At 30.9% G+C, this 16948-nt stretch overlaps 1 protein-coding gene across 1 annotated transcript in view; it reads right to left on the reverse strand.

Moving 5' to 3' along the window:
• The window catches only part of LOC108684199 (twitchin), a 105061-nt gene extending 94744 nt beyond the window's left edge, over positions 1 to 10317 (reverse strand). The window contains exons 1-2 of the mRNA XM_018188400.1: positions 9844 to 10317; positions 26 to 549 (exon numbers count right to left, since the gene is read on the reverse strand). Coding sequence (XP_018043889.1) covers positions 26 to 338 — 313 coding nt within the window. The 5' untranslated portion in view covers positions 339 to 549; positions 9844 to 10317. The remainder of the gene's footprint in view (positions 1 to 25; positions 550 to 9843) is intronic.
• Positions 10318 to 16948: the final 6631 nt, after the last annotated feature.

Consider the following 16948-nt stretch of genomic DNA (forward strand, 5'->3'; position numbering starts at 1 on the left):
AAGAAAATACGCTATAAATACTTACGACTAAAGTTGAGGTTGATAGAGGCAGCGACCTCGCCCATCTTGTTCTTCGCCTTGACCTTGTAGAGGCCTGCGTCGGTCTCGATGACATCGTCGAGCTCGAGTACCACCAGGAACTTATTGGTTCCGACACTCTGCACCTTGAAGTTGGTCCTGTCATCTTCGCTAAGTTCGGTCTCGCCGCGGAACCAGGAAATGTCGGGTTTAGGTGAACTCACTAGCTGACATTCGAATATCAGCCGATTGCCGTCGTCTTCCTGCCGCAATTGCGGCTTTTGCGTAAAGCTGGGCGCGAGGTCGTCGGCGACCCCCATTGTGGAGGCACGCCTTCGCACCTGTCTTTACAACGAGACCTGGAAGATCCCGTTTGCGTGTTCACACCCGCGACTTAAGGAAGGAAATAGCTCCTTCGCCCAGCTCGTCGGTTTAAATGGCGCCGACCTGCGGCACCATCCAACCTGTTTCTGTCGCGGATTTCTTCTGAGCTCGACGTTCACTTTTACTCGCTTTTCACTTTTGAGAATACTAGAAGCAAAAGAAATACAATACATTACATTAATATGGCAATTAATATACAAGATGTCCCAGGTTTTAAATCCTAAAACATCTAAATTGCACTAAATTTCCATATCATTAAACTTTCATATTTTTTAATTGTAACTTTTAATAAAATTTCTACAATATGAACCTATACAACATTTATATATAACACTTATTTTTAGGCACAGTTTAATTATTAAATTTTGCAACATATATATATAGAAAGTAAAATTAATATTTTCTTTAAAAAGACTAAATATAAAGAAGATTAAAATATACGATTGAATAGCTATATATGCATTATTTCCAATATTGTTCTAAAATGCATATCTATATACATATTAGTCTTTGCTGCCACAATAAAAGCATTATGCTCTGAAACTATTTGTTTTAATGAAACTATATTTATCAATAATGGAATATAATTTCCTTTTAAAATTTTTTAAATTCAATAGTAATTAATAATTGATTTGTTATACTAAAATTCTGATAGGGAAGATATAAAGTTATTTTAAAATTTAAAATTCACCAAGGAATACAATCTCGTTTATCTTTATCCCCTCAAAATTTTAATTTGTCATTAAACAATAATGACTAATTCGAATATCGTTACTCTGTTTTGCTCAACGTGTATTTGCAGTTCAGAGTTCGGAGTGACAGCATCGATTATACTTCGAGTCTAGTCATCGCGGTTCAGTAAACCTTGGCAGTCTGAGTTGCTGTCACCTATAGTTGCTTCTCTCTCACCCGCAGCTATTTTTATACAGATACCTATACTTAGCTTTCTTTAACGTCGCCTTATGAACGTGGTAAGACATGATGAGGTTCCTACATAGGTACTCATCCTAGATGAATGAATACGTTGATGAAAGAAAGTTAAAGCGGAAACAAGTGAATTTTAGTTCTCAATCATTATAAGACTCGGAAAGAATCAATTATACGAATAAAATTAGAAAAACGCTGAAAGAAATATGAACTGTTAAATAAATTTCTTGGAATTAAACGCGACTTTGTCACTGTGGTTGATCTTCGAAGGGAAGATCGCCAGAAAATAGCGAAATGAAGCGACTCTTCGGCCGCGACAGTGAAAAAACGTTCAAGAATAATTTATCGTGTGTAATAAATTCAAAATAGATGTTTACATAATTTAAAGGAAGTACGGAATGATCGTCGTATTCTCGCAGTAAATGAGCGAAACTCGAAATTGCTCTTCAACTCTTGGCTGTAGATTGTGATTTTGCGCTTACGATTTTCAGCTGCTGAAAATGCGAATCCTTCCAAAATAATAAATTACGCATATGCGTGCTGTTTCAATATGGTTTATCTAGTATCCAGGTGTTTCTGACAATATATTTTGCCAAGCGATCGTATTTTCAAATCGTTCGTATTTTCAGATCGTTCAAAGCGACAGAGACCGAGTTCTCAAAAATTACACATTCGCCAAAATGCAACATTATCTTATCAAACATTATAGTAATATCTTGAAATGTACATATAAAATCAATAAAATAATTAAAATATTTTGAAGTCTTCAACTAATAGAAATATTTTGAAACTTCTTTTTCTTTCTGTTTCTAATTACTGACAAACTAATTACAGACTAAAGGAATATCAATCTATCATTGATTGTAATTATATTAATGTTCGATATAAATTTTCTCTTCAAAATAGTAAACACTATTATGTACCACGAAAAAAGAACCGTAAAAACTGTACGTATCAATTTTCTTTTGCAGAAATGCGAAATTTAAAAATTGCAAATTATTTTCGTGACGGTCTAATAATAATTTCATTGCGAAATACTACGATGGGAATGAGCGACGCTTGCTTTTCCTCTATCGCCACGTCGAAAGGATCTCGTAATTTATGAGTGTCGGGCCTATTTTCAGCAGGTACCAACGCGGTGGTGATGGCGGCAACGACGGCGATGACAGGTCATCTCGAACCGTCGATGTACAGGACCATTAAACCGATTACGTTTAACTGCAAATTGAGCGTGATGAACGACAAATTTTCACAGAATTCGTGCGAATCTCGCTTCTTCGAGCTTGAGCGAGTATTTTCCCGCGAGATCTCAAGGCCGAGGGAGCCGTGGGGTGACGTAAGGCCACTATTATTAATGCGGCTCTTGGCTCGAAAATAGGTTAGGCCAGTTATCTTGGTAATCGGTTATTATGTTTGGCATCTAACCGTAGAAACCGCGTACATTTGAGTCGCGATACAACCCGTCGGATGTAATATGTTCGCGCGCAAGTTCGGACAATCGTTCCTTTGAAACCCGTGGCATCGCACGACGCCTTTAAGTGCCAGAAGTGTCGATTCGCTTAAGTGATCATCAGCTACGTGACTAGATCATTTTCATGTGACGTATAGCGTGACGTGGTCTAACGCACGATGACACCAATTTTCTGCACCTGTTTTCTTTTGCAACTTTATTATGTTTTCTAACAATAATTTCCTAATACATGAATAAACATAAATGTTCTATATCATTTCAATCAATCAATAGAAAATCTTATTATCAGAAAATATTGATGTTATTAAGATTGGATGTTGAACCAAAATGTTTATGATTAAAAAATAATAAAAATACAAAGAAATTAATTAGAGAAGTTAGTTGGAATTCTTTATAGCTACAAAATAATGACGTATTTAAGTAGAAAATTAATATTCTATTTAGTTTGCTTTTTTTTGTATCCGTAAGAAAGAAAATTTCTCAGATTCTATGTCTAATTGTTATTTTTACGAATGTGATAGAATGCCAGCTTAAACAAGCTCAAGCAGTTATCTATAATTTTAATTATCATAAATAATTATAAATAGAATATAAGATAAGTTTAAATTTGATTGATAAACTGTGCAAATATAGGTGACAATCGTTTCAGAATATATGAATTAGTTTTGCGTGATGTGTGCCGGAGAAGACTGCCAAGTGCAAGGGTAGGTGTTGGGACACGAGACGATATCCTTCCGGTAACGTGAGATTCGCGTAATTGGTCGGTTGCCATCGTCCGAGCCACAAAATTGTGAAACAAATCATCCTATTATGTCAGCTCCAGCTAGGCAATAGAAATATGATACGCCTGGCTTCGCTCGCACTGTCTCGAGAAGTGCCAAATAAACGAATTATAACACAAATGAAAAGATAAAGGAGCTATCGATCCAACAATATCGATGTTAAACATGTATAAAAGTTCCATTGGCTGCGTTTAGCAGAAAAAGCTGTTTCTTCATTATTCCTTTTTCTCAAGAGAATTTTCTTCAAAGAGAATTTACATATCCACTAGTTCTAATTAGCAGAAATTAATAAATATGGTTAATTCTATACGCAAATTTTTAAATAGATTTTTACAGCTGCTTTATATTGTGTGTGTGTGTGTGTGTGTGTGTGTGTGTGTGTGTGTGTGTGTGTGTGTGTGTGTGTGTGTGTGTGTGTGTGTATTGCGGATTTAATGTCATATTCTACGACTAGTACGATTTATAATTGAGCGAGTAATACGATTTATAATTGAGCTTTTCGACGAGACGAGACCAAGCAGTTGCGAGGGAGACTTAACGGACCGACGAAATGACATACAAAACGGATGGACTGAGTATTACAACGTCACAGTAAGACTTGGCAAGTGGCCTCCACATGCATTCCCGAAATTACTATACTTCGTAACAGCCGTTCGCATTCCAGCTCTTTTGCATGTTGATTTTCGCATCGCGATTACCATCTGACGATTGATTTTTCAAAAAGAAAAAAAAATACAAAAGAGTTACAAGATTTTAAAATATTCATAAAGTTTGATTGAAAAAATTTTGTATTAATCTTTTTACTAATTTAAGAATTCAACGTGCGAGAAAAATTGTTTTTCCTATTAATAATAAGATAAACATTTATTTCTCTGAGTTTGTAATATGCTTTTGCTCCTACAAAATTTACTTGTTGTTGAATGCTTTTTCACCTAAATAACGTAGGAAGTTTAAATAGTATGTATAACTTGCTTGTTTAAATAGTATGTATAACTTGCTTTATTGTGTATTAAAAACTAGAAATATAAAACTAGAACTTACGCATTTCATAGAAAATATTAATTGTGTCTTTTAGTAAAAAAATTATTGTATTTAAATAATAAGAAAAACTTTTTAAAATTATGTTATTGTTTTAAAAAATATATTACTATTTTTTAAGTAAAACAAAACGATAAAAAAATTTTAGAATCATTAAGAATGTTAAGATATCGGTCGAGAAATGTGTTATTCAAATCCTCGAAAATGTCAGCACATTGTACGTGAGAGAATGTCGGCATCCAACTGACCTAATATTTTTGCTGGCTATATAGAAAGTGTTGCTTCACTTTGGCATAATTCTGTCGGCTATTTGTGATACAATACATATTTGTTGATACTTTGACCCAATAAAAATGTAGCACATTATCATTAGATATATAAGTGCTTTATATAACGAAACAATTCTATAAAACAAATAGAATCGATATTATGATTGCATATTATAATTAATAAAGTTAAGAAGATATAAGGTAGATATAAGGAGATATAAAGGTAAGAGAAAACAAAAGGAAACAAAAATTAAGAATGGGACACTGCAATGTAAACTGTTAAAATCTCACAATGGGAATAAACGTTCAATGAGCGTTTGTCACTGAAGTATCATCAACATCGTTAAAAAGACGCAATTACTTTTGGCAAAATTTCTGAGCCACGTGCATTGTACCAAGCAATCTCCTTTCTTCATCGTTATGAATTTACGAGACAGTTTATACGACCGCTCTAACATATATACAAATGATAAAATTTGATATCAGCATTCTGACATAAAATTGAATTTAAATTTTTATGTAAGATACTTGTACTACGAATAATAATCTTCAATATATCTATTTTTATCGAATTAACTGTATGTATTTAAGCGTGACTAATACACCTGCTATTATGCACCCACTCACTCTTAAGAATCATGTGAAGTAAGTAATCTAAAAATATTTACCATTCTATATAATGTACTGCATTGTAGCAAAATGATTCACATCTTTAATCACATGCTTTCCCTAGGAAAAAGGAATCTAAATCATAACGCGAATTAAGGAATTTAATTCAACACGCGAATTAAGAAAAAAAAATTATAATTAAAGAATGCAACAATAATAGCATTATAATAAAAATTGGATTAAAATATTAAAGATATTTTAAATATCATTGAATCATTGCTTCAATATACCATAACTTTAATTCTTGAATAAGAAGAAAACATGGATAATATATATGAATAATATTAATTATCATTTTTTTAATATAATCAAAAATTTAAATTTTATAATTAGTTTCTGAGATGTTTAACGATTTATAAAAAAAGCTTATGTCACATAGCAATGATTCACTTCTGAATAGTAGAATAGTCTACATTCAAGGTGAAGTCATATCCGGAACTAAATTCTATTCGCGAGGGTTATAATTATTAGTCGTACGATGCATTTTCGCAGGCGCACTTTACCATACTACTGACCGCGTTACTTGCGACGCACCGTGCGTCTATTTTCGCCGACTGACTCAAACGAGTCGACAGCAGCACTAAAATCACCGATCGACGTCCCGATCTATCTGCGATAAAACGCGAGAAATTCTGTAAACAAGCATTTGCACTCGACTTTTTGGCAGAATGAGGCAAAACGTCCGGTCACAAAATCAGAAATTATATTAAATGACGTTGCTGTGATGAAAGGTTCACTTGATAACTTCTTAGTTAATGTAATATCACATATTAATTATTAGATTATGTGCGCGATTTTGTAAAAAATAAAATAAGAATAACAATTTTATTACAATTTTATATACAAATATAGAAACGAATTTAAATAGGTAGAAGCTTGAAATAAATTTTGAAGTAATAAGATAACGATTTAAATTATAAAATATCTTGTAACTTTTGTTAATCATATAAAATGTATTAGAATACGATGTTTTAATAAAATATGCGGAAAATGTTTAAGTTCAAACATTAAATAATTTTTCATTTATTTAATATGTCTTGCAATATTTGAAAAAAAAGATCAAGAATATGATTCTAGGTTAGCCTTCTGTTGTAAATTAATTAGATTAACTTTAAACTAATTAGTCAAGTAAACGAAATGAGGTTGTTTGTAAATGAAATACTGACATATCGGATGATTATAACATCGCTAAAGTTAAATGATTTCATAAATAAAAATTATAAAATTAAAAACTGTATTTATATATTTTTAAATGATTTATCTACCATTATTATTTGTTTATTAAAATTTAATAATTATTATGATTAATGACTCTTTTCCTCTTTCTTTTATTAAAAAACACATTGATATATTAATTAATTGTCAAAAAGAAGAAGCAAATTTGTTCGAATCAGAAAATAACAAATACGGCCAAGAATAATATCTTTACACTTTACACTTAAGCCTGACTTCTATGATAGGTAACCGAGTCACTTGACTAACAATGTAACAATGTCGACAATGACCAAAAATACGTCAATATGCATAAATACACGGAGTGAATAATCGATTAAAACGTATATATTAATAAAAGAATATATTATTTATAATATCCAAAATTTGATCTTGGCTTTCTTTATCGAATTTGATGTATACATATACAGTTGTGTTTAACATTCTTAATATGTTCATATATATCAACTTTAATTATAAATAATGTACGTATCACAGGAAATTCAATATCTTGTCTCAGTAGCGTCTTAACACAGATATCAAGTCAATCAATCAAATAAATATATCTGCGTTTAATAAATTTGATCAGGAAATAATTTTCAAGATAAAATTTATCATTTACATTAAAATTCTTAGAAAAAATTTTAACAATTCAAATAAAGTCATAAAGTGATACATCTAAAAATAGTAAAAATATAATTGAACTAAAAAATATCTTCCTCTCTCATCTTCGTAGAATTAAAATTATTCTCTTAAGCACTTTATATTGAAAACAGTTGTAAGAATTAAACCAAAATACTTTAATTATTTTATTTTATTTAATTAATAATTGTAACCTAAATTAATAATTATATAGGTATATTTAATACTAAAAAGAAATTTATTTGCTTTTAACATTGTATTTGTCAGATTTAATCGTATTTTTAAAATTTTTTTCCAAGATGGGAACGCATGTACTGATTTAACTTTTCTTTACGTTCTTTACCAACTGGCTTCTCCAAATTTAACAAAACTCGCAGAACTTGTGGTATGTGGGATATTTTTAAATCGGTTAGCATTCTGAGATTCTCATCGATCGCTAAAGTCAGAAGAAAGAATTATAGCATCTGCAATTATTACGGCAGCGGAAAAAACTTTTGTAAAGTAAATACGTCATCTCTTCAAAATTTCTGTATAATTGAATCTTGACAAAATTTTTTTTTGAAAATTTCTGGCACATCTGTTGCAAAGAATGTTGCATTATATTAATAAATGTTATTCTATTTAACTGGTATTTTTTTATTAAACAATTATTAAGAAAATAAAAACAATATAAAAATAATAAAAAATAATAAAAAAAAACAATAAAAAAGCGGTAAAGGAAAGATAACTGACTGATTTATCAAGAAATTAAGATATATGTGATAAATTAGAATCGATAGATTGATAGATAGATTAGAATAGTTTAGAATATTCTTTTAAATCGCATGATTAGAATCACAATTGGAATGAGATGATACAGAAAGAAATGGGCAAATAAAACTTCTATTAAGGCTCTGAATTAACGAATAACTAAAATTAACGTATAAATACGAGATGCGAAAGACCAAGAAGAGGAAGTCGATGAGAAGACAAGATCGCAAATGAAGATTAGACAAAGTGTCGGACGATACAATAATGTGAAGATGGACGAAACGATGTATGAAACAACGACACGAGCGAAAAGCTGGTCGTAGGAACGACGAACTGCTCCTCACGTTACGCCCTCCTAAAAATAAATGGACTCCGAGCCTAGATACCTAGATAGTAGTCTACGAATAGTTGCCGCCGCCGCGACGGAACTCGTGGCGATTAGTCATGTAAAGTAGGATTGTCGAACGCGAGAGACATATTATGTCTACATTATGAACTTATTGAAAATAGGACTCAGATTTTTTTATAATCTTTAGCCAAATTTCTCTTAATAATTAAATAATGAGACAAAATGATGAAGAGTAATTGAAAACACAATGAGGAAATTATTGCAATACTAGTAACTAAAAAAGATTCGAAATAAATGTAAATGTTGACAGAAATTAACCCCTTGTTTATCGTATAAACTGCTGAAGATTCAGAATAATCACTCTAAAAGAAATAAGTATGAATTTAATAATATGATGCGATGAGCTTGTATAATTCTCTCGTGTTGGTGTTGATATAAACATAGTGTGATAACATCATTGATGAAAAGCTATGATGTTAAAACTACACCATGTTAATATGGATTATTAATAGTTAATATCAATCTGATGAGGCTTAAATTTAATATCCATAGTGATGAGACTTGATAATGATAAATCCATACCCATATTATCAATCCTCTAAAATAAAATTACAAATATCACCGTGATAAAATGTCTTGTTTTCGCAATTTACATTTTTAATCTTGAAAATTTATAATATAAATAAAAAAAAATAAAGATAAAAAATAATAAATAGATAAATAAATAAAGTGTTTAATACAAGAATTTATAATTTAAATAGAAATTAAGCAAATTTTTCCATTTTTATAAAATGGCAAAATCTAAGCGAGAATGAAAGATGTCACAGCTTGCAGCGTGTATTGTGATTCGTTAACACTTGCTTTCCATCATTCTTTTTTAATTCTCGATCATTTTCAATTTTTAATATTCGTTCGTTTTCTGTATCATATCTGCTTTTGCAGATACATTTAATTGTATATTCGAAATAAGAAGGAACGACTGATCTACGAGGATAACTGGATCATTTTCTTATGAGAGCGTGACATACCTCCTCAATCCACTTGTCCCTTCACCTACCCTCTGGCGAATCACTCACTGTAGGTGAGCGTGCGCGAAACCGATCCGTCACTTGTTGCTCACACTTCGGCACTGATCCACACGCGATCTTTGACGTTAACAACATTAACAGGCGATGGAGGGATGAAAGGGGAAAAGAAGGAATTTGAAAGGAGTTTGGGCAAGGTGTGATGAGAAATCGCACTGACACGCGTGAATTCGGCAATCGTCACGCACGCTCCCTCGCAGCCACACAACGTGCGCATCCGCATCCAATGCATCATTGAGAGACTTACTTGAAGTGTCTTCAGAAGAGGATGAGCGCTTTTCCTTCTAAAGGTGCGAGTCCCAGCACCTGGCCGAGCGTTTCTTCGGACACCTGACGACGGCGAACAGTCGCTTATTCCTGGATCACTCCAACCCTCCCGAGGCAGACAATGAGACGCACACACTCGGCTTGGGGAGACTCGGCTCGAAAATTCTACAAGCTCGCGCGAGAACAAAACGGAGAAAATTAAGAGGAACTCTTTTTTTCTTATTTTCAGATTCGATCGTCTTCGTCTTCGTCTTGCGTCGTCGTCGTCACTCGTCGTATGGTCGCTCGTCGCTGTCTCGCTTCTTGTTTCTCGTATCCTACTCTCTTTTTACTTGCACGGAGTGTCTCTATCCGCCGTCCCAATCTTCGGGGTGCCGCGCGCCAACTAAACGCGCGAGGTATCGTGAAGCTACCTCGAGATTGGAGTTTCGCCCACCACTATCGTCGCCACTACCACATCTTACTTGAAATCCTCTTACATCCCAGTCGAGCTATACAAACGCCTACGCTATCATGGGCGCCGCGACGCTATGTATGATACATCATCGAAGTATATGAAGTCCGATAAGTGATAACGACAGATCAGACACGTATTTTCCGAGTGGTGCTGCTGATGAAAAGCTATTACTCTACTGAGAATATTTTCGTGTCATTTAAATCATCTATTTATATTTCGATACCCAAGATTTCTACGATAAAAAAAAATGCAATTTATTGCAACAATATTATGCAGCAAAAAGTATCATCGAATTATCCAAGGCCGGAGATTCCCAAATGAGGACTGATAGACATGTACAGTCAGTGTAGAGGACGAGAAAAAGCATTTATTACATGCTATACTTCTTTCGTAATCAGAGGCACGCGTGCCGCACCGAATTTCATCTTAGTTCTTATATCTGGCACATTGCTGTTACACAATAATGTTTGTTTTTATACGATGAGATCAGAAAATTAACGAAGACGACAATGCATTATATGAGAATTCGAATTCGCACAAGTGAGATTTTCTATAGAAACTCATTATAATTAATTTACCATTATCAAAGATTGTTATAATCATAATAAAAAAATATATACCTACCTACATAAGTAATATAAGTCGAATTTTTTTATTATATTTGCACTTAGCCTACTGTTCTACATCTTCAGATTAAAATCCTTTATAATAATTTTCATCATACTAAAATAAAATTTTATCATAATCATGAACGATAGCACACTGATTATAAAGATACAAAGTTACTCATATTCTTTTTCTATTCGAATCTTTTTTTAATTATATTTATATATAATGGCTGCACATGCATTACGTTCAGCGCATTGATGTGACTTCGTCATTTGCGCGTTCTATTTCTTGTCACTGGCAAGTTTGTCATATGAACGTGGTAGTCGGCAACGAATCTAAAAATGAACCCGCGCTATCGACAGTGGAACTAAATGACTGGCGAAAAGTCATCGGAATGGAATCTCTCACGTTGGCGTCCCCGTGATGAAATTAGATAGCATCGTGACACTCGCGCGTAACACGAGGTACGTTTTTTCTTGCCTCTGGATAGAAAAATTAAAAAAAAATAAAAATCAAACGATCGAATCTCATTACTTTCCAGCTTGTTGAGAAATGTGCAAAATAGATAACAAGTAATCCATAATGTTATGAAATCGAAGGAATTTAAAAGCTTTTAGTCTGTCAATGTCGTCATGTTTAGTCGCGCAAATCTCATATGTCATATATACATATATATAAGAAATGTTTTACATAATTTTTAAGACAGATTCATTGAGTCTGGAGTAAATATTTTATTAGGAATAATTTTAATAAACTTGATATTATTTTTAATCGAATATATAAAATTAAAATTGCACGGTTCTTTACGTAATTATTGTATAAAATTATATACAAATATAAAATTTTACTATTAAAATTAATTATAGTATCACAAATTATATATCACCATTATATATCATAGAAACCTGATTAAATGAGAGATCTAGTTTATTTTGAATTAGTCAAACGTCAAGTTTAACTAAATGTCATCGTCACTCGACGCATAATGTTGAACAAAAATAACAAGAAAATAAGCAGTCTACACTGAAATTCTTTACGGTAGTAAAAATCAGATACGATAAACATTTAAAGATAATAGGATGATCAAATTGCATTTACATATATTTGATTACAGTTTAAATTGTACATCGTCGATTGAGATTTGCAAAAATCAATGAAGACACATCATTTATCTTTCATCCTTGCGAAACGATCCTTTCGTACAAGAGACGTTTAATTGCAGTAATAATTTTAGAAGTCTCTTCTCTTGATATAAGGGGACGTTATAGCCATAACTCAACGTTGAGTGGCCGTGTAAAATGACTTTGTATATTCTGACAAACATATTTCCTTAAACCACCCGTGAAACGTTACAACGAGGGTCTTGAGCAATGACGTAATTACGAGTTACTTATCTTTTTCTCCTGCAGTCTACGATTGGTCTATCATAGACTGAAAACAGAGTTATGTGTCGCCATGCCGTCTTCGTTAGGTTTGATTTACTGACATTTCAAAAAAGTAACGCTACAAAAATCCTTGACTTCTATTAACTATTTAGTTCCTATTTAATTCCTTAAAGAATATATTTTAAGTCATAAAGGCAATTATTTAATTATCAATATCAAAATATGCCACTAATGTTTACGTATAAATTGAAATTTTATTGAAAGTAGGATTGAAAGTCAAGATTTCATTAAACTACATGAAAAATAGGAAAAAAATGAATATAGGAAAGACTTTAAAAAATCTAAAAGTAAAAGTTTATAATTAAAAATTAAACATTATATTTTTTAGAATTATATTTAATACTCCAGTATTCATCTATTTAGTAAATACTTTAATATTTGTTTACATTTCTTATAATTTAAAAAAGATAATTTTAATATTAATTTTAGATTTAATTATAGATTTATATGTTGCTCATATAATTTCTTAACAAATTTAACATATGTATAAGTGCTATTGTCATATTTTTATTTTGGTGCTCAGCATGCTCACAGTGCAGAATTTCAACCTCAATTGTCTAAATTAATTTGCTAGAGAGAATCACGCGGTTATATCCAGAAATAATAACACAATATGTACGCTTTGCGCCTAAATGTTACAATGATTTTCTTGTTAAATTGAGAGAAGGAGCAAAAGAGGAAAAAACAAAAAGAAAAAAGTAACCAAGGAGGAAAATCTCACGCGAAGCATCGAGACGTAAGTCTCTCTCAGTTCTGGCAAACCAGGCACTTTTCTAAATATATACGATCGCGCCCCTCACCGGCGAATCTATCTTTACGTATTAGAATCTATACCTAACGATGCCGAACATCTTTCTATAATCAAATTACCGTATAATTTAAAAATTAAACAAATATTTTTTCAGCAAAATATAAAGCGAAAAGATTAAAGATTTTCAAAAAATCCATTATTCTGAAAACATAAAAATTATATTTACATAATTATATATAGCAAAATATATGATTTAATTATTATTAATTTTCTGTATAATAATTATTCTGCATTAATTATTGCAAAAATATTATCAGATAATCATTGTTACAAAAATAGTATTTCTTTTAAATATATGATAGTTCTATAATTAGTTCCTTGGTAGTTCTATAATTAGTTCCAATTTTAATAATTTGAAAAAATTGCAAAATTTTCAAAAATTTTAAAAATTATGTGAAAATTAAACTTATCTTGAAACAATAAGCTATTTTAAAATCAACTAAGTTACCGAAACCTTCATTGTTGCGTCAAAATACAAGAGAATGATGTCTGAAGAAAGAAATTATTTATTTAGCAAATAATTGCTTAAAAAACGGCAAATTTTCAGGAGAACATCATGCAATGAAATATTAATTTATCGAATTTATCATAATAATTTTTTTTCGTCAAATCTGTATTCGATAATTTGTTTAAAAATCTCATCAAGAATAGAATATTCTCAATATTAATACGGCGAAGTATTAATACCATTTCTGACGCTCGAACTGATATATGATCGAAAATACAGAGTTTGCTAAAGAGAAATAAGCAAATCGTGAAGTCCGACGGAATAAATCACACTTTCATAGAAGTGAGATCTATTTTTAGTCATTTCTTAAATTTGTATTTCAATATGAGGTATTTAGAATACAAAATATATCTTGTGTTATATTATAAATAAATTATTGAAATTATTTATATATGTATATATGTATGTGTACATATTATTTTACATATAATAATTTTCAGATATTGTAGATACATGAAAATCATTTTAATATGTATACATAACTGTAAAGGTTTCTCACCTTTGCCGATTCTGTATATTCGGCAGTTCTCTTTTTTTTAAATATAAAATATATGAACTCATATTTAAAATATGCTTATAATGATGTTAATATTAACAAGTCGAAATGTTTTATAATATATTGTATATGTAATCTCTAAACTTTTTAGAATGACTTGTCACTTTGAAAAATTACCGAATAAATGTGAATGAATTATATTTTAAATTTTAATTAGCATGTTTCTTACTGTATTTCTTATCCGATTCTCCTCGCTTAATAACTTATTTAAATTATCGGGAGTCCTTTTTTTATATTATTTTGTAGCAATTAATACACGCGTAAGTAGAGATTCACTCTACTGGGAATGCATTCTAAATGCAAGCAGAAAAAAATAGATTAAAAATGTCTAGAGTTAAAGTGACATTCGGCATTGTAAAAATTTTTCATGCTCCAGGTACGTAATGTTGATGAAATCTCGCTTGAACAAAATAATATAGACATGACGAATACAAATAAAGTGTGTGATCTCATTTCCACTTTTATTTACGTTTGCCTCGTTTAGTAAGCCTCCCGAAAAACGTGTCATCTTAAAATAATTATAAATATCTTGTAAATAAAAAATAAAATTAATTTTAAAAAATTCTTTACAATTTATTCTGTAGTTTATTCACATGCTATTTTTCATTCAAACATAAAATATTTTAATTGCTGCAAGAATTTCGACAGAGTAAAACAATAGATTATTAATATAAATTTCAAGATCTAATCCACGGATGTTATGTTCACAAATATTTAACTAGTGTTTTGAACGATTGATAATTAATTTTCTTTACAAAAATTCTCTAAAATAAAATAACACTAATAAATATTTACAGAACTATTGCATTTTCTTGAAATGTCGTGTATTATCAGAGTTAAAAGGCATTATTTTTTTCATTACTTTTTATAACAAACATGATATTGCGGTTTTTTATAACTAATCAAAAGCTAAGGTTTGTATCAAAAATCGATTTTTCCAATCTTAGCGTTTTTTAATTATAAAAAATTGCAACGTCATTATCAAATTATTTATTATAAAAAGTAACGATTCCCAATTCTGTGTTACATATAATTATTTATACACACACACACACACACACACACACACACACACACACACACAAAATACAATGAACTGAATTGTTCAATTGATATCTACTAATACTATTTTATTGTTAAAGATCTCTTTTGTGATGACATGACAACAACTTGTTATGAGAAAATCATTGTTGATTTCATCTTTACGCAGTCGATACGCACTTTTGTTTCTTATCACATTTTTTTTCCGAGAGAGAGAGCACAAAAGTTCGAGAGTGGGCGAAACGATCCAAGTAAATGGAACAGCCGTTCTAAACTTAGTCGCCGGTCCGTTCTGAAAATAGATGTTATGAGTGCGAGGACAGGACAAGACACTGGCCTATTATATGATATTTGTTTCATTGTCTCATCTGCACGATCTAAGGAACATTATAGCATGGATATTAGATCCAACAATTTGAATGGTCGCTATCAATCAATCAATCAATTAAACTTTGTAAAATGCACCATCAATCTTGATATTGCTATCCTAATATCAAGATCAAGATCTCTTTATTGATATAAAGAACGGAAATTAAAGTAGTTAAATGATAAATTATTGTATAATATAAATTATAAGTTTTAGTTTTCTTTCTCTACTAATACTAAATCAAGCAACGGTAGCGTCGCGACGTCAGGTGCATAAAAATATAAAACGGGCTGCTTGACCGCTTGATGCGTGAACGTCATTGCGTATATGCCAATATCGTGCCAAATTTCGACGCTACCACTAGCTTTATCCGAAGTTTTGACATCGACAAACTTTCAATTAAAATTACTCAGAAACTAAAATCGCAATCAAAAATTTGATAGCATTTTTATTATATAATGCCAGCACGATCTTTCGATTGCGACTAGTTAAATAAAATTGATGCACAGTCAATCCCAAGATTCTCACTGAGTTCGAATCCATAAAAATTACCATTTTTAGATTTTTTTCAGATAACCTATACATGTAAAGCGTTTTATCCAACAAGCTGCTTTCATACAACGCTTTTATATGATATAGGAAAATCACCGATTCTGATATAGATCTCCTCAAGCGATATCCCCTTATTTGCCGAAAACTAACTATTGCACTTTAATAATACTAATAAAAATATGATTTGTTTAGTTAATTAAAGTAAAAAAGTGTAAACGCATAATTCATATATTTGTGGCTTGTTTCTATGCAAAATCATCTAAAAACAAATTCTATGAATGCGAAATTAAAATTCTTACGATTTTCTTTTGTGTAATCTAAATAATAGTGACAATATTATTAATAATATTACGTCGTTTTAAATGCTTGCAATTTCTTAAATCAGCTTTATTTATTTTCTTTTTTCACAATACGGTTTTAAATATAAAATCGAGATGTAGCACAAACCGGCACACCTGACTGTAGAACAAATCATAAGCTAAATTAAGCTTTGTAATGTTGCTTTATGGTATCAAATAACTCTTTCGAAGCTAAAGGCAATGATATATATAGGAAAACTTTTGAAAAACTATCGTGTTACATATTTGCATTTTGCAGAACAGCATACAGTAAATACGCATATAATTCAACAAAAATATTTTATATTGAAGTGAAAAAATTCTGGAAAATCTTATATACATTCACATGTAGATATTTCACAGATAATTTTTATAAAAAAAAAAGAATAAGAATATATGAC

The sequence above is a fragment of the Atta colombica genome, unplaced genomic scaffold (genome assembly GCF_001594045.1).
Source record: "Atta colombica isolate Treedump-2 unplaced genomic scaffold, Acol1.0 scaffold127, whole genome shotgun sequence".
Classification (NCBI taxonomy): domain Eukaryota; kingdom Metazoa; phylum Arthropoda; class Insecta; order Hymenoptera; family Formicidae; genus Atta; species Atta colombica.